General features: G+C 39.1%; 1 protein-coding gene across 1 annotated transcript; it reads left to right on the forward strand.

Annotated features, from left to right (window-relative positions):
- Window positions 1–2,983: 2,983 nt before the first annotated feature.
- On the forward strand, window positions 2,984–24,286 carry LOC136755346 (arrestin domain-containing protein 3-like). The gene is made up of 6 exons (XM_066711853.1): window positions 2,984–3,387; window positions 10,148–10,208; window positions 11,975–12,122; window positions 14,562–14,664; window positions 16,762–17,021; window positions 21,776–24,286. Exons 1-6 carry the CDS (start codon window positions 3,129–3,131, stop codon window positions 21,866–21,868), a joined length of 924 nt encoding a protein of 307 aa, XP_066567950.1. The 5' UTR covers window positions 2,984–3,128; the 3' UTR covers window positions 21,869–24,286.
- Window positions 24,287–27,380: the final 3,094 nt, after the last annotated feature.

Raw genomic sequence — 27,380 nt, forward strand, 5'->3', positions numbered from 1 at the left:
TTTCTCATTAATGCAATTATCTAACCAACCAATCACATGGCAGTTGCTTCAATGCATTTAGGGGTGTGGTCCTGGTCAAGACAATCTCCTGAACTCCAAACTGAATGTCTGAATGGGAAAGAAAGGTGATTTAAGCAATTTTGAGCGTGGCATGGTTGTTGGTGCCAGACGGGCCGGTCTGAGTATTTCACAATCTGCTCAGTTACTGGGATTTTCAGACACAACCATTTCTAGGGTTTACAAAGAATGGTGTGAAAAGGGAAAAACATCCAGTATGCGGCAGTCCTGTGGGTGAAAATGCCTTGTTGATGCTAGAGGTCAGAGGAGAATGGGCCGACTGATTCAAGCTGATAGAAGAGCAACTTTGACTGAAATAACCACTCGTTACAACCGAGGTATTCAGCAAAGCATTTGTGAAGCCACAACACATACAATCTTGAGGCGGATGGGCTACAACAGCAGAAGACCCCACCGGGTACCACTCATCTCCACTACAAATAGGAAAAAGAGGCTACAATTTGCACAAGCTCACCAAAATTGGACAGTTGAAGACTGGAAAAATGTTGCCTGGTCTGATGAGTCTCAATTTCTGTTGAGACATTCAGATGGTCAGAATTTGGCGTAAACAGAATGAGAACATGGATCCATCATGCCTTGTTACCACTGTGCAGGCTGGTGGTGGTGGTGTAATGGTGTGGGGGATGTTTTCTTGGCACACTTTAGGCCCCTTAGTGCCAATTGGGCATTGTTTAAATGCCACGGCCTACCTGAGCATTGTTTCTGACCATGTCCATCCCTTTATGACCACCATGTACCCATCCTCTGATGGCTACTTCCAGCAGGATAATGCACCATGTCACAAAGGTCGAATCATTTCAAATTGGTTTCTTGAACATGACAATGAGTTCACTGTACTAAACTGGCCCCCACAGTCACCAGATCTCAACCCAATAGAGCATCTTTGGGATGTGTTGGAACGGGAGCTTCGTGCCCTGGATGTGCATCCCACAAATCTCCATCAACTGCAAGATGCTATCCTATCAATATGGGCCAACATTTCTAAAGAATGCTTTCAGCACCTTGTTGAATCAATGCCACGTAGAATTAAGGCAGTTCTGAAGGCGAAAGGGGGTCAAACACAGTATTAGTATGGTGTTCCTAATAATCCTTTAGGTGAGTGTATAATTACAGCTTGTAAATGCAGTGTTTTTCAATAAGTGGCAAATATCTCCAATTATTAATATTAAGCCTCTGTGAGTAGGTCCGTTTTTTCGGGTGTAGTTCGCACAGTAAATGTCTTATGTTCTCCCTTTCAATTATACTGTGTAGAGCCAGAAATTTTGCACAGTTGAGTATATAAAATGTCACCATTAGTTACGATTTCACTGATAGAGAGAAGAGCACAAATTCGTGCCCCTCGTGTTGCATCGGTAACATGATATAAAGAGGAAGTCACGCACTCGTTGTGATCTCAGTTTGAAATGACTTTAATTTGAAAGCAATAACCCACCACTACAGATTCAGCAGCGTCATTGCTGTTGTACCACTGTTTATGTTCATGTATTTATTTTAATACCTTGCATTACAGTGTGTTGAGATTCATATTTAAGAATATTTTTTACTTTCACATTCGGTTTCTCGCTCGCTTTCCTTCACTGTCTCTACAGCTGAAACAACCCTCACTACAAACACATCTCATTTTTGAAAATAGCCAAATGAAGTATTAATATAAGCGCAGTATGTACTATAAGTCTCATATCTCAACTCTTTACCGTTCCTGAGAAAACGATGTTTGAAAACTGTTTTTTTTTGTTTGGACTACAATCAAGATGGCTGCCAAACCGTGTTACATGATGCCGCCATTTTGTAGTCGAGTGACCATGCCAGCCTCCTACATCCATGCCAAGTTTGGTTCAAAAGTTATAGGCATTTGAACATATTCTGGTGGAAGAGAAGAAAAAATAAGTATAAAAATAATAATAATGACCAGTGACCACCACATTGCTTATGGGATCAATGCTGTCAAGTATTAAACAGTCCAATACATTCTAACATAGTTCCATACTGCACCATATGCATTTATTTCCAACTTGACCATCTCTGAAATTTGATTGGCCCATGGCGGCCATCTTGTTACTTCAATCAACTTGCCTTGAACAAATCTGATAGAGGAGCTAGCCAAGGTCACGTGTAGAAAATGTCGTATCAATCGGACCAACTGTTTCGGAGAAGATCTTCGAAGATTCTTGGCCAATCCAATATGTCTGCCAAACCATGTGACTTTTCGACTTGTCTTGAACAAATCTGAATATAGGTCATAACATAACTTCACACACCAAGTTTCACATCTGTCCCGTCTGCGGTTTCGGAGAAGAAGATTTTGATTTTCCAAAATGTGTCACTTAAGCCACTATGGCCACCAGACCATGTGACATATGGCCTCCATATTGCATATGGCATAGCACTACATAGCCATCTATCACTGTATGAAGTTTCATGAGTTTTCGTCGAGCAGTTTGGTTTTTATACTTTTTTTAAAAACAGCGAAAAAAAAAATATATATATATATAAATAATAATAATACTTCGTTGCTTGGCCCCCTAATAATAATTATTCCTCGACAGAAAGTTATTATTGTTTAAACCGGTATATCCGCTAGAGCACTGAAAACTAGTGGCATACAATTCAAGTGTATAAAGAGATTTACAATAAAACAGTTCCAATGTTTTAATTAGTTCTCGCACACTGTGCATCCAAAATGCACAAATACATTTTAAAAGGGGGAGCAATAATCAATGCGCATCTGTTGCTCTTCAGTTTAACCCAATAGCTACAAATTCCCCTCTACCTAAGTGTATTTGGGTGCAAGTTCAGAAACCTATATTAAGAAATGCTTTGATTGTGCTGCGCTCAGCCGCGGGACTGTGTGCCAGCCGCGCCCTGCTGTGTCCACAGGACGGATTTGGCACAGGAACTTGAAATCTGAGGTCTGCCCTCACATTTCAAAACACAGAAGATGAGTTCCGTTTGATTGTGTATTTTCTATATATAATCCACCAAATACTAAACGCAAGGAACTCTTTTTAACTTGTAGCAGCATTACAGTGTTTATATGATTTATCCTCAAGATGTTCAAGGGAACGGTGACCAATCTGTCAATCAGCTACGATGCTCTGAACGAGAGCAATACGTTTTCCAGAGGAGATGTTATATCAGGACGAGTGACTTTTGACGTTTCAAAGGAGATCAAGGTGGAGTATCTCACAGTTAGTGCGAAAGGAAAAGCTTCGGTTCACTGGACTGAAAGTCACAACGACAGAACAATATCCTATAATGCAGAAGAAATGTACTTTAAACTGAAACATATCTTCATCCAACAGTCCTCTGGTAAGATAATACACATTATATCTGTATTTGTTTCCTTCCAGGAAGACAGGGGAAGGTGTGTGCATATGACTCCAGTAAAAAAGCTCTCAGCATCGGGCAACATGTTAGGGAAACCAGAGCTCACTTTACTGTGGTTTAAAACGAACTGGGTTTGAGGGTTAAGTAGTCTGAACTTACTCTACAGTTAGTATCAAAATAGCCGCGCCTTAGTTGTAAATAATGTTATCTTTCATGTGAATCCTCTACTTTAGAATAACTACATTTTTTCCAGAACAATGTTTAAATTGTAACAATTCTCATTGCAACAAGCACAATCGCAGTGCCATGCTCATTCACCACCACTTTCACGTTGAGATGTCAACACTTCACATATTAAGCAAATAATGGGAATCGTGAAGACAACTCAGTCAGGACACATTTTTTCATCACTGCAAGAAGTTCGTTAAATGTAAGAATTCCTTCCCTTTTTCCTCCTTGTATACACGTCCCTCACTATGCATGCAACCAGGACAACACACTAGCAAGTAACCCAATCCGTAGTCAACACTCACAAACTAAGTCCATTACTGTTTCTCAGTTCTCTCTCTAATTAAAATGGTGTAATTATTGTATGGTACATAATATCGATTTTGATGATTTAAAAAATTACTACCCTGGACGGTTCTGTTATTGGACGTGTTCCTTCCTACAACTACCCAACGTTGTGCGTTAGCAGGGTTGGTATTTGGTTACATGATAGTCTTTCTTTTAAAATTGTTGGTTAAGAAGTGGAAGGGTAACATTGTCTTATTTTATAGAAACAAACCATGCCTGTAATCTCAGCATAGAAATTAAATTGTGCAAGTTATTTTCATGTCGTTGCCAGTTTGCTGATGACGTGCTATACATGCCAGCTTAAGCGTAGGAGGAGAGCGGCGTTGTGGGAGAGCAGCCAGACGATTTTAAATATACATGGTTTATTTTTCTTCTTTAAAAAATACACGTCTTTATTCATTAAAATCAATTAACATACCGTTTGAAATACACAAAACACACAAACAAACAACCAGTGCAGGCGAGAGGCTCAGCAGTGAGGATTATTAAATACTGTTTATTAGGTATATATTATTATTTTACATAATCAAAAATAAAAAAACATTCAAAATGTTTATTCTTGTGATTATTTATTTTCTAAAATCTATTTAAAAATCCTGATATAAATCATAATCAGAAACACAAAAACCATGTGAAGCAAGTGTAAAACAATAAAAACATAGAACTAAATCAAGTGTCAAAAGGTGAACATCAAAATAAAATAAAATATATATATATAAAAAAAAACTAATCTGGTGCATTGAAAAATGAACGGTAAATGTGTAACAGGCGTGATCCCACAACTCCTGTACAGTTTAGGTTGTGTTGTGTCTAGAAATCATGCCCAGTAAGTAATTCTGCTGTGATGGTTTATTCTGGACAAGCACAAAAATATAAAGCAGAAAGAATCTCAGCTGTCCTGCATGCATCTAAAACAAAATAAAAATCACAGCATCTCAGGATCTTTCCAGAAAAGAAAAAGAAACGGCAATACAAAATACACATAAACTGAGGCCCACAATGACAAAACAGATTTTGCGCGGGAAACATATACCCACGAAACTAAAATAAAATACAGCAGAAGATTGCTACAGTTTTAGTCCACATTTTTGTAAAATATCCCTTGCAATTAATTTAAAACAAACCAAAGCAGTGCCCTAGCTCTGTTTATATACAATTTTAGATTGACTTAAAATAAAACCATGAGGCATGCAAAACAAACACATATCATACTAAAAACCAAATACACCCACTCGTATTCAAAATATCACTCAAAAGCTTGTTCATTAACATTTGCAAGATAATTTAAAAGCACTAGTTAAAAATCATACATATATAAACATATATAATAATATATATGTTTCGCACAGTTCAGAAATTGGACGAGTTTATAGCTGCCGCAGCTTTTTCTTCAGATTCACGGTTTTTATGGAATCCTTAATTTATCACTGGCAGCCTATTACATGACAATTTGTAAAAATGCAGAATGTAGATCTATTACAATTGGTATTTACCTACCAATTAGTTACTCAGACATTTTTAACAAAATGCACTGCATATTTCCATGTGTATTAACTCCTCCCAGATTTCTGAAATGGTACGATGTAAAATAAGAGATTGTATAGCACATCTTATCCACTGTACAACCAAAACATTTCACTAGGTTTAAAAGAAAAGACAAAAGTGGGCCTACCAGTGTAAACTATTTAAACAAAATTTCTTGAATTTGGATGGTAGCAAGTGGAAACATTTTAATGAGCGTTACAAATGCATTAGACAAAACAAATAACAAAACCATCCAAGAAACCACCACACATACTATGGTATGCTATAGTAAACGTTCATATTGGTTATGATTGTAGTTTGGATATTAATGCATGTCGACAACATATTTTACAGAAAACGGGTTTCAGAAGCTTTGTCCAAGAAAACAAAAACAAAAAAAAAAACATGCCAGTTTGCTCTAGAGGTCCGAACCACTACTGGACCACTGTGCAGAGGTCCGGACCACTCAATTGCTGTGGTCCGGACCTCAGACCACAAAATGCTACAACCCCTTCTCTTATTTCTTATGTAGGTATATATATATATATATATATATATATATAATTTAATATCTTATTTCATGGAGTTAAACAGTATCAGAGTAGAACGAACATTTATTTGTTATACTCTGATACCGTTTAACTCCAGGAATTATTATTATTATTATTATTATTATTATTATTATTATTATTATTATTATTATATTCATCATCTTCCGTAATGAACAAATATCATATTACAACACAAAGGATGAATATAAAAAAGGGGCAGGTGAATGAGAGGGAAAGACGCATCTAATCTCTGTGGGCTCTGGATGGGAATTAACCTTTTGTGTGTGTAATGTGTCACTAGAAGCCTGTCATTCAAATTAGGGTTGAAGCAGCACCGAGTACATTACAGTGGGAATTTTACACAACACCCTCTGATTTAAAAAGGAAAAACAAAAACCATGAAAATCTGGAACTATTTAAATCAAAGCAAAACTGAAGTGTGTTATGAGTTCTTCTGCCTGTGGGAGGGTTCCACTCACTTTACATGTTGGGAGATTATCTTCATAGCTGGCCTGTTGTTGCATCCAGTCTTCCAAGAGCAAGAGAGAAGTAAAGGCTGGCTGTCTCCTTTGGATCTTGTAAGGTCAGAAGAAGTCTAGTCAGTAAAATATCAACACAAATCAAGCTTTGGCAGTTTAACAGTAATTGAAAAAGCACTGGGGGGTAAAAACTTAATTGAGCTATGAATACATTTTCTTTGGATCTTGTAAGGTCACAAAGCAGAGTGGCTGTTGTCACCAGGACCATGAGAGAGGGGCAGAGTGCCAAATTTATTTAAAAGAGAAGTCCATTTGTCTAGAAGTCTATACGGCAAAGATGTCTATGGTCTTCAAATACCAGTGAGCATTCTTTCTAAGAGATTTTAGAATCTTCCTCTCAATTGCAAGGATTGCCAAGTTCCTCAGTCGTTCTTGTCCCATTGTGTTCCTTGTGTAACTTTTCAGTCTTTTCAGACAAGAGAAACTCCTCTCAACCCCAGCAGATGTAAACTCGATTGTGGCAATGGGAGACCTAAGTCTGTACAATTCAGGCATTGCATTGTTCAGTCGACTGGCTTTCATTGACTGAAATTAATCACAAAGCTTAATGCTGCCACCTTGGATCTTCTTGTCACTGTAAAACACCTGCAACTCTGACTTCAGTTTTACCAGATCAAAGAAATGGCCAGTTATCTGTCAGACTTCTGAATGCAGCAAAGGGAAAGTATATTCTGAATGAAGGGAAGTTGTCAAAATCTAGAAGCTCCATGAATCTCAAACATTCAAGGTTTTGATACCGCTTACCAATCTGACTTTTAACACTTGGATGGAGTCATACAGTCACCTATAAACTTGTCTGGGATCCTCATTACCTTGTCTACGTTATCTTCTGTGCATGAGCTCCGGATCCTCTGTAACATCTGCTGCTCTATTGAAAATCCTCTCAAATGCCTCCTCTGACTTCAACTCCTCCATAGTGTCCATGAGCCTCTCAGCACTCCTTTCACAAAATGAAAAATCCATTGTCAAACAGCATCTGTCTGGGAGAAAATCTACTCACATGTAAAAAGCAAAACATAAATTCAAAGTCTTCTAACTTTGTCATCAGCCCATCTGCTGTTCTTATAGACTCATCATCCATTATGCATTTTAGTTAAATGGTTAATTTACACATTAATGTAGTTAAATTTAGTCCCAATCCCGTTCGGTCTCACGTCCTCCGATTAATCTGGAGCCACGGTAACCCTAAACATAGCAAAGATTGGCCAATCTACAAACATCAATTGACTACAATACCGGTTAGTAAGACGAAGGTGAGTCTCTCATTAGTATTATTAGTCAAATATCAAATAACTAATGCAGGTTAGTATTTATGTCAAGTAACTTCTCGTTCTATATATCAGTCTCATTTACGTTTGGGTGCCGAGAAAGATTCTATCATTTCTTGTAACCACAATTCTCCCTAATTGATTACTGTTCAATGATTAAGGATAGGCAGGGCCACCTATAATCTAGTGTCTATTAACGTGTGTCAATTTCAGACTAAACAGTTAAATATGAATGAGAAGATACTTCTCGGCGTTGACAGATTTTATTTCTAAAATTGTCAAACAAAACTGTTTAATGCAGAACTCATTTATATTTAAGAAAATACTAAATGATATTACACATTCTAAAGTTTATGACTCACAGAATAACATTTCTAATTGATTTCTCAAATGTCATGAATAATAAACACCAAACTGTTAAACTTATCTGAACTTCATCGCAGAGAGGCCTCTCTGCCTTCGGGCTCAAATAAAAACACACGGCACGAGGTCCGTGTGGTTTGGGACAAAGGCAGTCCAGTTCGGCTTTGTCCAATAACCTCCACTCAGTCGATGCTCCTGGACATTGGGGTTTCGTGAAAATAGTCTTTTCCAAACAGATTTTCCACTGGCTTGAAGGCTCCAAGGTTGTGCACAGGATGTCTTCTTGGCAAGCAGGGTTTTCCACTGTAGTTATTTGAAGACAAAGTCTTTGAGGAAAGCAGGGCCCAGTTCATTTCCAAGGGTCAAGTTTCTTAAGACTCAATAGCTATTTAAATTACTGAACACTTCTGTATTACAGTCAACTTAGTCAGTTGTCCAGCTGCATACACTCCACTGATCAGGTGGGTACAGGTGGGCAGGTGCAGGTTCTAAAGTTCTTTACTTAGTAAAGTTCTTTAAAGAATTCTTTGTACAGCTCAATCTTCTTCTCCCAGTTAAACTCTTCTGTCGCCGGCAAAGACTTGGTTGGTTTCCGGTTCCGGTTCTGGCAACAGAGCTAAGTTGAGTTGAGGCAGCGAGTTACCGGTTCAGGTGAGAGAGCGAAAGTGCTGTGCGTTGCCTATTATGCCTTCAGATCATAGGTGATTGGTTCATGAGTTTGCGAGGTTGGATTTTGGTGCCAGCCCCCAGTCTCCTATTGGAGGAGGCTTGATTCATGCCTGATGCCAATCCATGCCATCTTTTGGAAATGCCGGTTTGCCTGGGTTCGTAGCTCTGTTTCGGGATTTCGGGTCTCGCCTGCTTCAAAGGGTTTTATTACCTCCACACCATATTCCCTAGACATTTTCACAGCAGGGATTCCTAGCCATTTGGCCCATTCTAGGTGAGCCGACTCCCTAAACTGTCATTTTGACATAGAACAGTTCATGGGCCGATGAGCTCAGGAGTTCTGGTAACTTTTGGGGGAGAAGTCTTCTTTAGATCAGAGCTCCAGCTCAGGGCTAGAATGCTCTTATCACAATACACCCCCCCCCCCCTTAACGCTACACTGCTCTAGAGGCAGTTCAGAGAAGAGCAACCAGGCTTATTCCAGGATTGAAGGGAATGTCCTACTCGGAGAGACTGAGGGAACTGAACCTTTTCATCCTGGAACAGAGGAGACTATGTGGGGACTTGATTCATGTCTTCAAAATCATGAAAAGCTTCGACCACATCAAACCATAAGAACATAAGAACATAAGAAAGTTTACAAATGAGAGGAGGCCATTCGACCCATTGTGCTCGTTTGGTGTGCATTAATAACTAAGTGTTCCAAGGATCCTATCCAGTCTATTTTAAATGTTCCCAAATTTTCAGCATCTACCACATTGCTGGGGAGTTTGTTCCAGATTGTAATATAGCATACTGAATCCATTTGCTTATCACCACATAATTTAATTACACATCTTTTGAAGCTGCTTAAATTGTAATAAAATATAAAATTATGAATATATTTCTGAAACAAATCAGTGTCGTCACTGACATGATATCCAAGGTAGCGACCCTAGTTATATTTGTAACCACCTGTTTTTAAATTGTGCCACGATTTTAAATTTTACCACCTATTTTTAAATTTCACCACCTCTTTTTTCATTTCACTTTGCCTTTTAAGGTCACAGTAACTCCCTGAAACATTACCTTTAATTAGCCTGTTTACAAACTTAGCATCCCTATCCAAATCAGCATTTCTTAACTAAGATAGATTAGTAGCTATTGCCACTCTGCTGTGTATGTTTTCAACAAACAGAAATATGACCTCAGAGGTGCTATACATATATATAATGTATGTACTTTAATCTTATACATTATTTCCTCCCTACAGAACAAAATACCCTACAGCCAGGAACCCACGTGTACTCATTCAGTTTTCAAATTCCCATGATGTAAGTACCTGACTGAATTAAAATAAAAAAGAATTAAAAGGTGTCAATAATGAACATTTCTCATACCTTGCTATGCCTCTCTGGAACAAGAAGAAATCCAGGAACAGCTACATAACTGAAGATTGTTGTCTCTCACACTGCACACTTTAGACTTTAGAATTCTAGTGTAGTGTCAGGACATATGACATATTCTGGGCAAAGGGAGGTGTGTTTTTTCTTAAGTGCCGGACAGTTCTGTATGCTTTTCTGTGATATATATACACTCACCTAAAGGATTATTAGGAACACCATACTAATACTGTGTTTGACCACCTTTCACCTTCAGAACTGCCTTAATTCTACGTGGCATTGATTCAACAAGGTGCTCAAAGCATTCTTTAGAAATGTTGGCCCATATTGATAGGATAGCATCTTGCAGTTGATGGAGATTTGTGGGATGCACATCCAGGGCACGAAGCTCCCATTCCACCACATCCCAAAGATGCTCTATTGGGTTGAGATCTGGTGACTGTGGGGGCCAGTTTAGTACAGTGAACTCATTGTCATGTTCAAGAAACCAATTTGAAATGATTCGACCTTTGTGACATGGTGCATTATCCTGCTGGAAGTAGCTATCAGAGGATGGGTACATGGTGGTCATAAAAGTATGGACATGGTCAGAAACAATGCTCAGGTAGGCCGTGGCATTTAAACGATGCCCAATTGGCACTAAGGGGCCTAAAGTGTGCCAAGAAAACATCCCCCACACCATTACACCACCACCACCAGCCTGCACAGTGGTAACAAGGCATGATGGATCCATGTTCTCATTCTGTTTACGCCAAATTCTGACTCTACCATCTGAATGTCTCAACAGAAATCGAGACTCATCAGACCAGGCAACATTTTTCCAGTCTTCAACTGTCCAATTGTGGTGAGCTTGTGCAAATTGTAGCCTCTTTTTCCTATTTGTAGTGGAGATGAGTGGTACCCGGTGGGGTCTTTTGCTGTTGTAGCCCATCCGCCTCAAGGTTGTACGTGTTGTGGCTTCACAAATGCTTTGATGCATACCTCGGTTGTAACGAGTGGTTATTTCAGTCAAAGTTGCTCTCCTATCAGCTTGAATCAGTCGGCCCATTCTCCTCTGACCTCTAGCATCAACAAGGCATTTTCGCACACAGGACTGCCGCATACTGGATGTTTTTCCCTTTTCACACCATTCTTTGTAAACCCTAGAAATGGTTGTGTCTGAAAATCCCAGTAACTGAGCAGATTGTGAAATACTCAGACCGGCCCGTCTGGCACCAACAACCATGCCACGCTCAAAATTGCTTAAATCACCTTTCTTTCCCATTCAGACATTCAGTTTGGAGTTCAGGAGATTGTCTTGACCAGGACCACACCCCTAAATGCATTGAAGCAACTGCCATGTGATTGGTTGGTTAGATAATTGCATTAATGAGAAATTGAACAGGTGTTCCTAATAATCCTTTAGGTGAGTGTATATATATATATATATATATATATATATATATATATATATATACTCAGACATCTTAAATAATAATTTAGCTGGTTAGATTCTCATTTTGGTCTCCAAATACAAATGAAAAATCTAGCAAATTTTAGAAATACATTTAATTGTTTATTTTAATTATCAAGAACAGATACTTTTTAAAGACCTAGGTCTGAATTTATTTGCTCCTAAAATGTTGCAGGTGAGGTAGTAATCTATGTATGTATGTGTCCCCCACACACCCCTATCCCCCCCCCCGGCATGAAAACAGAGAATTACCATCATCGTTTGAGGGAAAGGATGGCAAAGTGGTTTACCAACTGGAGGCCAAACTGCACAGACCGTGGCATCTGCCCAAAACATTTTTTAAGGAGTTTACCATCATCAACCCTGTTAATATTCAATGTCCTGAACTGCTGGTATGTATCAATATTCTAAACTGCAGTTTCACATTTCACAACATTGAACATAAATTGAATGTCCTGCAATCCTGCAAACCATTTCTTACATGTTAAAAATATTGTTTTGTATTTGCACATTTTGTCACTGCATCTGATTACAGTAGGGTCATTCTCCCAAAACATGTGGGTGCACCAACTTGGCAATATTTAAAACATAATAATAATTATGAATACATATATTAACAGACATTGTTACCATGCATACAAAATGAGGAAATAAATATGATAGTTTTAATAGCAAAATTCTTAACAGTTTTGTGTAATTAATGTTTAGATTTATGAAAAGTTGCTGTTTGTTAGACACCATTTTGACACATGCTTTCTAGTCATCACAAACATGAATAGCCTATATCTTTTAACTAAAATGGCTCAATTATTGTCTGCCTTACGTATTCATTATACACAACTTTTAGACTGATATTACATATTAATTAATGACAAAATGTTTAGATCGTTAGTTACGATTTTATTCCCACGTCACTTAAGAAACACTCAGTGTCTTTAAGCGCACACTTAGTATTGAATAGAAACTACATAGTCGTGAACTTATCAAATGCATTTAACCATACGAATAAAGGGTCGGTTTCATACAAATTTGGATGAGAATACGTTTAGTGTTATGCAATATTTAAAACTAATTTATTGCTGCGAGACTGGTGTCCCGAAATCATGTACATGAAAGGGACGTATTTTCATGCACTCTGCATCCAATAAGAGCATTTATTTCGCATTTATAAATAACCTACTGTTGGTGGAAATTTTTAATTGAGATGGGTTAGTATGTGTAAATTTAAAGTAATTTAAAATGGTTTTCATTGGCCATGAGTATTGTCATAGGGAATACAATCTAATTACAATTAAAAGGTTGTTATTTGTCTGCTTATTTTATGTTTGTTGCAGGTCGTGTTCGTGTTGCTCAGATGTCCGCAGTTTCCCATTGGTGGAGCACACAAACACGACCACAGATCTCAAGTGCCATATTTAGTTAAAAAATTCACTGTTCAATTCTTCACTGTGACACCTTTTATGAAAGTCTACAGCAGCAAAACACCAGAAAAAAATATAAATAACCCAAAACAGGTAGCAAGTTGTTATGGTGGATGTGCCATAGAATGAAACGCATACTCAAACATGGCCGAAACTTTTTAAAAATGTGACATCCTATGGCAAGCCAAATTATAATTTAGAGATATCTTCAAATATTGAATGATATCTTTAAATGCTTTACAGATATCTGCAAATCATATAGAGATATCTCCAAATTACTTCCTATTTATTTAGAGATCTCTCAATGTGACATACATTCTAAGAACACTGGTACTGATTGTGTGTTAAAAACTTTTCCTTAATTTCCTTAATTACTAGGTAATGTCGGGGTGACATTTTAAAAAGTCGGGGAGAGTGTGGCACATAGAAGATAAGTGAAAACAAAACAGAATTGCCAGGAAAAGAGGTACCCCTAAAAAAAATAATAGTACTAACTTAACAATAATATAATTGTTATAATGGCATCCCGTCACTAGGTGGCACTCTGAGGTTCACTGGCAGCCAAGTCTTAAATGTGTTCTTTAACAACTAATTGGTCAGAACAGGAAGAAAGGCTGCTGTAGCTGATACAGTTATTGTATTATTATTTTTCAGAACACAAGTGAAAGAAAAATAAATGTTGCACCTGAATCGATGTTGAACTCTCATTCTACATGTATAACATCAACATCATTTATAGAGATCTGCAAATCATTTTGAGATATCTGCAAATTACTTCTTGTATATAGCCCAAGATTATCACTTCCTGTTCCACATTCATTTCTATGTAACTGAATGAGGAAAAAGGACATGATAACCTCAGACAACATACAGGCAGTCATTTGAAGAGATATCCTTTCATCCACCCATTCAGACTCTCACAAACACCCACAGATGCATGCAGACATTGTTGATATGTTAAAATGAACATATCAGACAACCAAGAACACAATATAATATGTGTTTGCATACTTTTTGTACACCTTTTTGGTGTCTTTGTTCCAATCAAAACCATAGGAGGGGTGGTAAAAACATGCCACTAGCACAAAATGTAGTTGGTTAATTATGTTTTTTCATGTCTTTATATAAGTCATTTAATAATTAAAAAACACAAGAATATAATAGATAATGACATGTTTAGTTTCTGACACTCCTGTTAAACTAGTGGTACATGTTTTGGGAGAATGACCCAGTACTGGAGCAAATTCTCACTCAGCTGTTGTGAAGAAACAGATGAGCATAACAAAATAGAAATATAAAATACTCCAGTAGTGTTGTCTCTCGGTCAGTCTTGCTAGCATACACAAATACTGTATGTAATGTTGCTTTTTAACAACTATCGCACATTTCTCAGTTGTTCTGTTTTTGCAGGCCCCACAGATGGCTTCGAAAAACAAGACTGTGTGTTGTCTGTGCTGTGCCTCGGCTCCCATCTCCTTAAGTGCTAGAATTGAAAGGAGGGCCTACACCCTCGGTAAGAACTACACAACAGTTCTGCATTTGTTACTCCTGAACAAATGTTTGTGCTGAAGCTACACTATGAAAATGCTAGCCCAGAAATTGCACCAGAAGAGGACAGACAGAGTTTCCTCTGCAATTTCAGCAGTGCATTTGATACAGTGAGGGAAAAAAGTATTTGATCCCCTGCTGATTTTGTACGTTTGCCCACTGACAAAGAAATGATCAGTCTCTAATTTTAATTGTAGGTGTATTTTAACAGTGAGTGACAGAATAACAACAACAAAATCCAGAAAAACGCATTTCAAAAAAGTTATATATTGATTTGCATTTTAATGAGTGAAATAAGTATTTGACCCCTTCGACTTAGTACTTGGTGGCAAAACCCTTGTTGGCAATCACAGAGGTCAGACGTTTCTTGTAGTTGGCCACCAGCTTTGCACACATCTCAGGAGGGATTTTGTCCCACTCCTCTTTGCAGATCCTCTCCAAGTCATTAAGGTTTCGAGGCTGACGTTTGGCAACTCGAACCTTCAGCTCCCTCCACAGATTTTCTATGGGATTAAGGTCTGGAGACTGGCTAGGCCACTCCAGGACCTTAATGTTCTTCTTCTTGAGCCACTCCTTTGTTGCCTTGGCTGTGTGTTTTGGGTCATTGTCATGCTGGAATACCCATCCACGACCCATTTTCAATGCCCTGGCTGAGGGAAGGAGGTTCTCACCCAAGATTTGACGGTACATGGCCCCGTCCATTGTCCCTTTGATGCGGTGCAGTTGTCCTGTCCCCTTAGCAGAAAAACACCCCCAAAGCATAATGTTTCCACCTCCATGTTTGACGGTGGGGATGGTGTTCTTGGGGTCATAGGCAGCATTCCTCCTCCTCCAAACACGGCGAGTTGAGTTGATGCCAAAGAGCTCGATTTTGGTCTCATCTGACCACAACACTTTCACCCAGTTCTCCTCTGAATCATTCAGATGTTCAGAGGCAAACTTCAGACAGGCCTGTACATGTGCTTTCTTGAGCAGGGGGACCTTGCGGGCGCTGCAGGATTTCAGTCCTTCACAGCGTAGTGTGTTACCAATTGTTTTCTTGATGGCTATGGTCCCAGCTGCCTTGAGATCATTAACAAGATCCTCCTGTGTAGTTCTGGGCTGATTACTCACCGTTCTCATGATCATTGAAACTCCACGAGGTGAGATCTTGCATGGAGCCCCAGACCGAGGGAGACTGACAGTTATTTTGTGTTTCTTCCATTTGCGAATAATCGCACCAACTGTTGTCACCTTCTCACCAAGCTGCTTGGCGATGGTCTTGTAGCCCATTCCAGCCTTGTGTAGGTCTACAATCTTGTCCCTGACATCCTTGGACAGCTCTTTGGTCTTGGCCATGGTGGAGAGTTTGGAATCTGATTGATTGATTGCTTCTGTGGACAGGTGTCTTTTATACAGGTAACGAGCTGAGATTAGGAGCACTCCCTTTAAGAGAGTGCTCCTAATCTCAGCTCGTTACCTGTATAAGACACCTGGGAGCCAGAAATCTTGCTGATTGATACGGGATCAAATACTTATTTCTCTCATTAACATATAAATCAATTTATAACTTTTTTGAAATGCGTTTTTCTGGATTTTTTTTGTTGTTATTGTGTCTCTCACTGTTAAAATACACCTACCATTAAAATTATAGACTGATCATTTCTTTGTCAGTGGGCAAACGTACATAATCAGCAGGGGATCAAATACTTTTTCCCTCACTGTATATGTATTACCTGAATTAAATACCCCTTCAATGTGTAATTAATACTGATTATTTGTGTCTTCATTTTATCCCAGTATAGTTGGTTGCAAGTGTCCTATTAACTTCATATTTAGCCATCCTGTAACTCAAAGTCAAAGTACCTCAAGTCTGTTTTCTTCACTTTATCATAGAACAAAATTCATCAGAAACAAGCATCACCTCAAGTGAATGCCTGGAGAAACCTGACAATAAAGCCTTCATTAACCATTTCCACCATTTCAATTCAGTATGGAAGTGTCTACATGTAGTTTTGTGCAATGTTGACTGTTATTTGTCCATGTAAATGATCCCTTACTGGTCTGTACTTTCAACCAACAGGTGAATCAATAAGAATCTTTGCGGAAATAGAGAATGGCTCCACCCGCACCATCAGACCAAAGGTACATATTCAGCAAAAACAGACCTTCTATGCTAGAGGAAAAGAAAGGTCCCATGTTAAAAAAATTGTCACCGTGGAAGGAGAGCCTTTCTTTTCTGGAAAAACGGGAACATGGAGTGGAGAGTTGCCCAGAATACCTCTGGACACCTCCTTCTCAATACAGAACTGCGGCATTTTGAAAGTGGAATACCTAGTTGTGGTACGTATGTTTTTTTAAATTTTATTATATTTTTTTATAATTTCCTTGCACCTCATTGAAGAAGACTTTTTAGCCATACTTTATATGTATTATCATTTTATCAAGTCATGTAATTGATTTGAAAGATGTTTTCTATTAGAATTGTGTGTGCTTGTGTGTGTGTGTGTACATACAGTGGCTTGCAAAAGTATTCAGACCCCTGACCAATTCTCTCATATTATTGAATTACAAATGGTACATTGAAATGCCATTCTGTTTGATCTTTTATTTTAAAACTAAATTATTGGAGAGACACTGGATTTATTTTGGGAAATATTTTTAAGAGAAATAAAACTGAAATATTTTGCTTGCATAAGTATGCAACCCCTACATATTAATATTTGGTAGAGCCACCTTTTGCTGCAATAACAGCTTTAAGTCTTTTGGGGTAGGTATGTACTAGCTTTGCACACAGTGTCACAGTGATTTTGGCCCATTCTTCTTGGCAGATTTGCTCCAGGTTGTACAAGTTGGTTGGACGACGCTTGTGGACCGCAATTTTCAAATAGTGCCACAGATTCTCAATATTAGGACTTTGACTGGGCCACTATAGGACATGTATCTTTTTGTTCTGGAGCCACTGCAATGTTGCTTTGGCCTCATGCTTGGGATCATTGTCCTGCTAAAAGGCCAATTTTCTGTGGACTGAAGCTATTTCCCTGTATTTTGCTTCTTCCATTCTTTCTTCAGTTTTAACAAGATGCCCTTTCCCTGCTGATGAGGAACATCCCCACAGCATGATGCTGCCACCACTTTACTTTACTAGTGATGGTGTGTCTTGAGGCATGGGCACTGTTACGTTTGCGCCACACATAGCGCTTGAGTTTTGACCAAAAAGCTCTAACTTGGTCTCATCTGACCACAAAACCTTTTACCAAAACACAGCTGGGTCACTCTCATGCTTTCTGTGAAACTCCATATGTGCTTTCAGATGGTACTTTTTGCGTAATGGCTTCTTACTTATGATTTACTGTTAGCCACATTATTCCAACAGCCACTGAACTCATTCAAAGTTGAGTGCTGATTTTTGAGTGATGGCCTTTTCTTGGCAGTGTCTGGGTGGTGTGATGCAGCTTCCACTTTATGATTATTATATAAATGTGCTCACTGGGATATCCAAATGCATGGATATTATTTTGTACCCTTTTCCTAATACATGTGTATTACTTTATCTTTAACTTCTTTAGAATCCTCTTTGGTTTGGTTTTCATTTTACTGCAGATTCACAGCCTGACTAATGATCCTACAATAGTAGGGGTTTTATCCATAACTGTGACAGCAACTGGTTCACAGGTGGAGGCCAATGATAAGGTAAATGTGTGTAAACTGTGTAAGTTGTGTAAACTGGGAGCTTCCACAGAACAGGGGTTGAATACTAATACAAGCAACATATTTCAGTTTTTTAAATTTTCTTACAGGTATTTACAAACTTAAAACCAATGTCACCTTAAAATAATTGATTTTAAGCTTAATTGTTTTAAAATGAAATATCAAACAGAATTACATTTAAATGTACCATTTGTAATGCAGAAATATGAGAGCATTGGTCAGGGGTCTGAATACTTTTAAAAGGCACTGTGTATATGTAAAACAGGTGACAAATTAAGGGAACATAAATTGTCTCAGTAAGGTGTTGGGCACCACGAGCCACCAGAACAGCTTCAATGCTCTTGGCACAGATTCTATGAGTCTCTGAACTCTACTGGAGGGATGGACACCATTCTTCCAAAAGATATTCCCTCATCTGGCGTTTTGATGATGGTGGCGGACAGCGCTGTCTAACACATCGGTCCAAAATCTCCCATAGGTGATCAGTTGGGTTGAGATCTGGTGACTGTGAAGGCCATAGCATATGATTCACATCATGTTCCTACTTATCAAACCATTCAGTGACCCCTTGATAGGGAGAACTTTTACTCCCTCAATAGATAGGCAGACAAGGACAAGGAATACTCGATTTAACTGAAATAATACCAAAATAGTTTATTCAGCTACAACGAGGTGCTCCGGAGTTGGTCAGTCGGCAAAACGCATCTAAAGTTTTTCTAAAGAACATACTATCATATACAAGATGTTTCCCTTTGGTTGCTGGGCAACTAGTTGACATCAGTGAGGTACCCCAAACTTTATAGCACACTTCTCCTTTGTCTTCTGTTCTCTTTATGGCCTTGGATGAAAATGTTTTTCTAAAAATCAGCTACACAGAACTACTGCACCTGTCCTCTCTGGAGCAATACACAAAACTTAAATTCATACATGGGTTACACAATCTTGCTGCAGCAGTGGTGCGAATATAATATATTTGGCATTCAGACAGAGCACTGTCCTGCATCAGACCCCTCATGCCACGTCTATGGGGCCATTGTCATCCTAGAAGAGACCACTCGAATCAGGATAGAAATGTTTTAGCGTAGGATAAAGCTGATCACTCAGAATAACTTTGTAATGATTTGCAGTGACCCTTTCCTCTAAGGGGACAAGTGGACCCCAAACCATGTCAGGAAAATGCCCCCCACATCATAAAAGAGCCTCTGGACCCCCTCACTGTAGAGGGCAAGCAGTCAGGCCTGTACTGTTCTCTTGGTGTAACCACACATGCACTTGCCCATTTGTCGAGAATATGGTGAAGGATACCATATGGCCATGTCACTTTTTTCCACATCTAAGACCAGTGCCTATGGTTTTTGCACCACTGAACTCTCCTCATGCCACCTTGATCCAAAATCAAGGTCAGTTGGGCCTGCTCAGCATTTTTATGAATGCCACAGCATGATTGGATGTTAATTGCTTAATCGTATCATGCAGCACACCTGTTTGGAGGCATCTGCATTCATTATGTTCCTCCACTCATTGATTCAGGTTTTTCCTTTAATTTGTCACCTGTCTGTATGTGTATGTCTCCCTCCTGTTATGTTGTGGGTCAAATTGACCCTTTTTAGAGTTTAACATCACTGAAAAGCTATTTCATTTTTTTTCAGTTTGAGCCTTCCTCTAATCCTCTAGGCAGGGGTAATGAACTTATAGACAATTTTTAAGAAAAAATAATAAAAGGGGAAAAAATTACACACTAGATGATATTCTGGGTCAGTTTAACCCGGTAGTTAAAAGTAATTGGACTTGTTGTGTTCTTACACAACATAAACTTTTCTGTTGTTCTCTTTCTCACTCTTCATCCTCCTTCATCTTTCTCTCCCTCATAGCTGCAAACACGCTCACAAAGGGACATTCGTATTTGTTGCAATGCGTGCCTTCATATTGCAACTTGCACAAACAGACACATTTTTATCACATTTTTATCTCGGCATCCCAGGAGTGCACACAGTTTCCTGAGACAACTGCAGAGCTCAAATTTGCAGGACAAACTATTTTCTCTGTTGGGGGAAGCACACAGTGTCTATTTTTGTGGGAAATGGAGGCTCTTTTTCACATTTCTGTCTGGGGATGGATATACACAAGCACACACATACAGACACTATTCTACTCAAATACAAATATTATGACTGAATTATGAGGTTTCCTGCGAGAACTGTGGTGCCCAAACTTGTGGGGACTCAAAGTCTTTCCTGTGGGGGGAGGAGCGATACTGATAAAAGGGTTCCACACAGGGAACAAGGAAGCAAACTCCTCTTCTGGAATGTCACTGAATCCAGGAATTGAAGCGTAATCCTCCTTGACATGAGACATTACAGAATCTCTTCTGGGGTTCAAAATCCATACGCATTTCAAAAACTTAATTGCGGGCTGCTCACTCTCAGTATCACTGATGTACTTCTTCAGCTTTTCAGCTGTGTTGTCTACAGTTGAATGAAACAGATGCACCAACTTGCTACTTTGATCAGTTATTAAATTGTTGACATCTTCAGCTGTGAGAAACCTTTGAGTGTTTTCCTCCAAAAACTGAATTTGTGTCTTAAAGAAAAACAGCAGTTCTTCCATTTTCTCAAAAGCAAAGAGAGTGCACTGTCTCTGGCTTTCAAGTGTATGCATTAGGTCAATGATTGGCTTGCACATTTCATTGATGAAACTCAATGTAATCTTCAGCAATAAACATTGGGTTTCATCTGACAGATAAAGTAACGGACAACATCCAAGCGCTCCCGTTGTGCTGTTGTGGTTGTGTTGAAACACTTTGAAAGTATACGCTGCATGTGAGATTCTCCCTGTGATGAAGCTTTTCTGTTTAAATGCTTCTGTGATTTGGTTAGGTGGTTTTCAATGGTAGATTTTCTCTGATGGTCCAGAACAACGTTGCACATTTTTCAAAAGAGTTTTCCGCCATGTTCAAAAACCTGTCCAGGAAAATCTTTTTCTCTCTCTTTTGCTGTTTTATTTGCAGTGTGACTTTTGTAGTGGCATTCTCTGTCAAAAGCGATCAATACTGCCTTCGCCCTCAGCATTATCCTCCATTTTTAATGGTCTTAAGGGTTATTATGCGGCAATGCTTGATCATACGTTTTACGTAATTGCATAATTCCCCGGGGTGTAATATGTGTGTGTGTGTGTGTGTGTGTGTGTTGTATGTGTTCTGTTCATATATTAGGGTGAATGTATTTTATATGCATTATGTTGTAATCTAAATTTCCTAACGGGCAATAAATTATTGTAATCAAATGTAATTTGGTGAAAAGTAAAATGATGCAATTGATAATACCTGACTGTTTGATAGAATCTGACAGGCAGATCGAGGTTTGATTGCAGTTCTGTTTCTTTTACAGGTTTATGTGGAAATTCCTCGTGCAATAAATCTTTCTGTTGAGTTCCCAGTGATGATCTCCTCCTTCCCCATGGTCCTCCCAATGTACATGTAGACCTGCCTTTGGGAACCAGCTCTCAGTGCTTGAGTTCTCTTCTAGATTGTTCAGAAACTTTTCCAATCAATGCAAATATTGTTTCATATATTTTCTTATGACAAATAAAACAGTATAACTTATGCTTTTGTACTTTAAAAAGTATTATTCATTATTATTTTTAAACCACATGTAGACTTTTGTATTTAGTATTAAATGTTACACAGGAGAACAAAAACAGTAGTTTTAATAGTTTGTAGATCAGAGCTATGAGCCATAGCGTCTACATGTGAGAAGGAATGTGTGTATTTCTTTTACGCTGTAGTGTATTGGAATATAGGACATACAGTCGCACTTACGTCAGCAAAATTGCATTGAGCAGGGCTGGGCCCCAGAGCTTAATTATGCAGTCAGAGCTTGTATGGAAATCATCCCTCTGCTCTCGCATAACTGTTTTTATGGTTAATTTAACTGTATACTGTTTACTCCTGAATTTTCATGATGGCTTTGAATAGGGATGCTTCTGCTTCAACATCTGTCTTGACTTACATCACTGGGCTCAGAACCAATTATGATGTATCTTCAGGGGATGTCTATATCTAATATGTGTGTGTTTTTGTGTTTGTTTTTTCTTTCTTTTCAAAAAGTTAGACATTTTGTTACCTATATTCTTTTTTGTAGATGACCTCACTGTATGCATTAATTAATCATTTTATAGCACAATTGTTTTTTGTTTTTTTATTACATAAATCATAAACATTTGATTAATTTATAATTAACATTATAGTTTTTTTCTTGTAAGGAAAACTAAATCTGAAGGTACACATGCATTTGATCGTTACATATAAGAATGTATTTGTCATGGCTACAGTCCAGCACTCCTCAACCTCAGTCTAAGCACTTCCACATTTTCCCCACTAGATGTCACCATCGCCCTTCCTTTTCAGTCACTTCTCCCAGCTCCCATCATTCAATCAACATTCCTGAAACCCTTGTGCACTTCTGTGATCACCCTCTGCTCCCATACGCCCTGCACCTCCCAACATTGTTTTCTGTTCCACATATAAACCCCTCACTAACCCTCATTCATTGCAAAGTTTTGTCAGTGTTTACTACAATTCTGAGCAGTCTCCCTGTGCCTGGTAAGAGCCTTATAACCATGAACTGGACTTCACTGATTCTATGTTTCTCTGATCACCCGACCCTTGCCTGTGACTATGACCACGTCCTGCCCTTGTTTGCCCCGTCCTGCTGGTTTTCGACCCTCGGCTGTCTGACCACCTTCATCACGCACCGCAACTGGGTTTCCCTGTTCCCGTGTCCTGCTGTATGTTACAGAAAACTTCACCTCCAAATGGTCCCAGCAGTACTGACCACCCTTGGGGATCATGAGCAGATGCTCTGGCAAGTTGAGACTGCCCTGGACCAGCTTCTCAAGCACTTACCTGAGCAACCACCTGCTTCCTCAGTGATTGCTGCTCCAGCTTCTGCTGTAGCCACTGCAGTTCCTGTCCAGTCGGTCCACTTGGCTGATGCAGGGAAATATGACGGCTCCCCAGACCACTGCGAGGGTTTTCTACTGCAATGTATGCTGTACATTGCTTCCCTGCCTATGTCCTTCCCCACCGAGGAGGCTAAGATCACGACTAGGTCTCTGACGGCCTTCCTCACTCACTTCAAGGATGTATTTCACCACCCAGCAGAAGGCAGAGACACCAGGGAACAACTCCTTGCACTGCACCAGGGCCTCTCGTCTGCTGCGGATTATGCCCTGAAGTTTCAGACCCTGGCAGCCATCAACGGATGAGGAGATCGGGCTCTCCTCACTGTGTTCAGTCGGGGACTGGACCAGGACCTGCAATCCAAGCTTGCGTGCCAAGAAAAGGCGCTCACCCTGGAGCATCTCATCCAGCTGGCGGTCAGACTGGACAATCTGATGAAGACAAGGGGAACCCAGTCCACTCCTGTGTCTCGTCCGCCTGCCAGTCTCAGCCACACACCCAACCCCGTGTGTAAGACGGAGCCTGTGCCACTGGCCAGAACACACCTGTCACTCAAGAGAGACAGAGGAGATTCCAGCAGCAGCTCTGCCTGTATTGTGGACTAGTCTGGGCATTTCCGGTTTGCATGTCCAAGTCATCCTGGTTCCTCCTTCTCACAGGATCGCCAGGGGATGTGTGCAACACTGTGCTTGCTTATCACTCTGGCTCAGTGTCATGTTTGGGCTCGGATCCAGCTCACGTCTTTGCTTATGCGCTGCTGGACTCCGGTTCTGCAGGGAATTTCATCAACAGGGCAACAGTCATGAAACACCACATCCCTCTCTCATCGTGTGTGCCTCATCTCCGCTTCCCGCTGTCAACAACCAGCCCATTGGTTCCAATCTGGTGTCCCAAGAGATGAGCCCCACCACCATGTCCATCGGTCTGATTCATTCAGAACAACTGCCCTTCCTTGTGATTGATTCTCTTGGAGCAGACATCATTCTCGGCCTGCCATGGCTCACTCGCCACAACCCAGTCATTTCCTGGACTGATGGGGATATAATATCCTGGGGGCAGAACAGTTTCTCCCTGTGTGTTTCATCCCTGCAGGGCCACACACATAGAGAGCCCCCTTCTCTCTGCTATGACTCAGATTCCCCCTGAATACACAGACCTGGCAGCGGTGGTCAGCAAGACCCAGGCTTCCGCTTTGCCACCGCAAAGATTTAACTTAAATCTTTTTTTTCAGATTTAGTAAATACTTAAACTGTTTTTTCCACATTTATAAATATCTAAATCCTAAATCTGACCTGAGGCGGACCTGACCAAAGGGGTGGAACTGTATTTGCATGTTAGTGTAGCGTTAAGGGGGGGTGTATTGTGATAAGAGCATTCTAGCTCTGAGCTGAAGCTCTGATATGAAGAAGACCTCTGCCCCAAAGTGATCAGATTTCCTGAGCTCATCGGCACATGAACTGTTCTATATCAAAGTGGCAGTCTTGGGAGGATGGCACCGAGAATGGGCCAGATGGCTTGGAATCCCTGCTGTGAAATGTCTGGGGAATAGGGCCTGGAGGTAATTAAAACCCTTTGAAGCAGGTGAGAGACGAAATCCCGTAACAGAGCTACGAACCCAGGCCAACCGGCATTTCCAAAAGATGTCATGGATTGACATCAGTCATAAATCGAGCCCCCTCCAATAGGACACTGGGGGCTGAAATCGAAATCCAATCTCGCAAACTCAAGAACCAATCATCTATTAATCTAACGAGCATAAAAGCTAGTGCACGGCATCTCTCTCTCTCTCTCTCTCTCTCTCTCTCTCACCTGAACTGGTAACTCGCTGCCACAGCTCAACCTGTAGCTCTGTTGCCAGAACCGGAAACAGAAACAGAAACTAACTAAGTCTTCACTGGCAACAGAAGAGTTAAACTGTGAGAAGGAGATTGAGCCGTACGAAGAATTCTTTAAAGAACTTTATTAATTAGAATTAAATAGAACTTTAGAAACTGCGCCTGCCTGCCTGTACCCACCTGATCAGTGGAGTTTTACAGCTGGACAATTGACTAAGTTGTCTTATGAAACTTGACCCTTGGAAATGAACTGGGCCCTGCTTTCCTCAAAGACTTTGTCTTCAAATAACTACAGTGGAAAATCCTGCTTATAAAGAAGACATCCTGTGCACAACCTTGGAGCCTTAAAACCAGTGGAAAATCTGTTTGGAAAAGACTCCACTTTCGCGAAACCCCAACTTCCAGGAGCATCGATTGAGTGGAAGTTATTGGACAAAGCCGAACTGGACTGCCTTTGTTCCAAAGTGTTTTATTTGAGCCCGACGAAGTTCAGATAAGTTAAGTTTGGAGTTTATTATTCATGACATTTGAGAAATCAATTAGAAATGTTATTCTGTGAGTCATAAACTTTAGAATGGGTAATGTCATTTAGTATTTTCTTAAATATAAATGAGTGCTGCATTAAACAGTTTTGGTTGACAATTTTAGAAATAAAATCTGTCAACGCAGAGAAATATCTTCTCATTCCTGTTTAACTGTTTAGTCTAGTCTGAAATTGACACACGTTAATAGACACTAGATTATAGGTGGCCCTGCCTATCCTTAATCATTGAACAGTAATCAATTAGGGAGAATTGTGGTTACAAGAAATGATAGAATCTTTCTCGGCACCCAAATGTAAATGAGACATATATATATAATGAGAAGTTATTTGACATAAATACTAACCTGCATTAGTTATTTGATATCCGACTAATAATACTAATGAGAGACTCACCTTTGTCTTACTAACCGGTATTGTAGTCAATGTGTTTGTAATTTTGTGTAACGTTTTGTGTGTCATCATATGCGATTCCATGGTCTTTGATTTGGTCACGGAAATGATTTGTCTTTGATTTGTTGATCTTGAGTTGAATTTTAATTAGTTTTTCCCTTTTTGTATAACTAGTGTAGTGCTACATTTTATCTTTGTTTTTAATACATTTGAGAATATATATCTTTGGAATTGGTGTCTGCGTCCAATTATTGCAGAAATTGAGTTCTACAAGATTCTAGGCTTCTTGATAAGGTGATACTTAAATTCACTTCTTTGAACTGAAATTTAAAGTGTAGTTTACACTACATTAGCTATATATTTATTTTGCAAACTCCACATTTAATATTTATATTTAACATTTACATTTAACATTTATATTTAGACTAACTATTTATTTAAAAGCTATATATTTATTTTGTGACTCAGAGATTTAGGATTTAGTTAAATATTTAATCAAATGATAAATATTTTTTTTTCAAAAACAAAGATTTAGCATGTATTTAATTAAAAAACGAAATATAAATGTGAAACAAACTTCTTAAGTATTTACAAAATCTGGAAAAAAAAAAAGATTTAAGTTAAATCTGTGAAAAAGACACTCGAATAAAGTGTGCGCTGTTTTACATTTGGTGCCCCATATGTTCCTACAATGCACACATCATTTGAAAGCTTATATTCTCTTGGCTACATTCAGGGGGGGTGTCTCATTCAGATGGTCACAGATCACTCAGTTTCAATTTTCAAGTTTCTTTTCTTTGCAAATAGGCTTGTTTTGTTCAGAACAACCTAACAATTAATCCAGTATACAGTATATTATTTGATATTGAACACAGGGAACTTCAGATCCAATTATGTAAAAAATGTTGTGTGTTAGTACACTGTAAACAGAATTTTCCATCTTGACATTTTGAGCTCTCTACAGGTGTGTGTTTCTTCTACCAAAACGTGGATGGTCTTGTTTTGATCAGTAGACTGTCTGGTTCCAGAATATGTCGTAATTCTCAATATTTTCTGAGATTTTGTATTCCTCCTTGGAACAAGTATCCCCCTACCCCCCAATTCAGATTTAGTAATATAATTACATTATATTAGTTGTTTGTCACAAATAAATGATTATTGCACACCTGTGACTTGACTACATCTTAGGGAGGTAGAAATCGGCCTATTTATTAGTTTGGCTGAAAAACCAATCATAGAAAAAATAAAAAAAATAATTAGTA

Source organism: Amia ocellicauda, chromosome 8 (genome assembly GCF_036373705.1).
Source record: "Amia ocellicauda isolate fAmiCal2 chromosome 8, fAmiCal2.hap1, whole genome shotgun sequence".
In the NCBI taxonomy this organism is placed as follows: domain Eukaryota; kingdom Metazoa; phylum Chordata; class Actinopteri; order Amiiformes; family Amiidae; genus Amia; species Amia ocellicauda.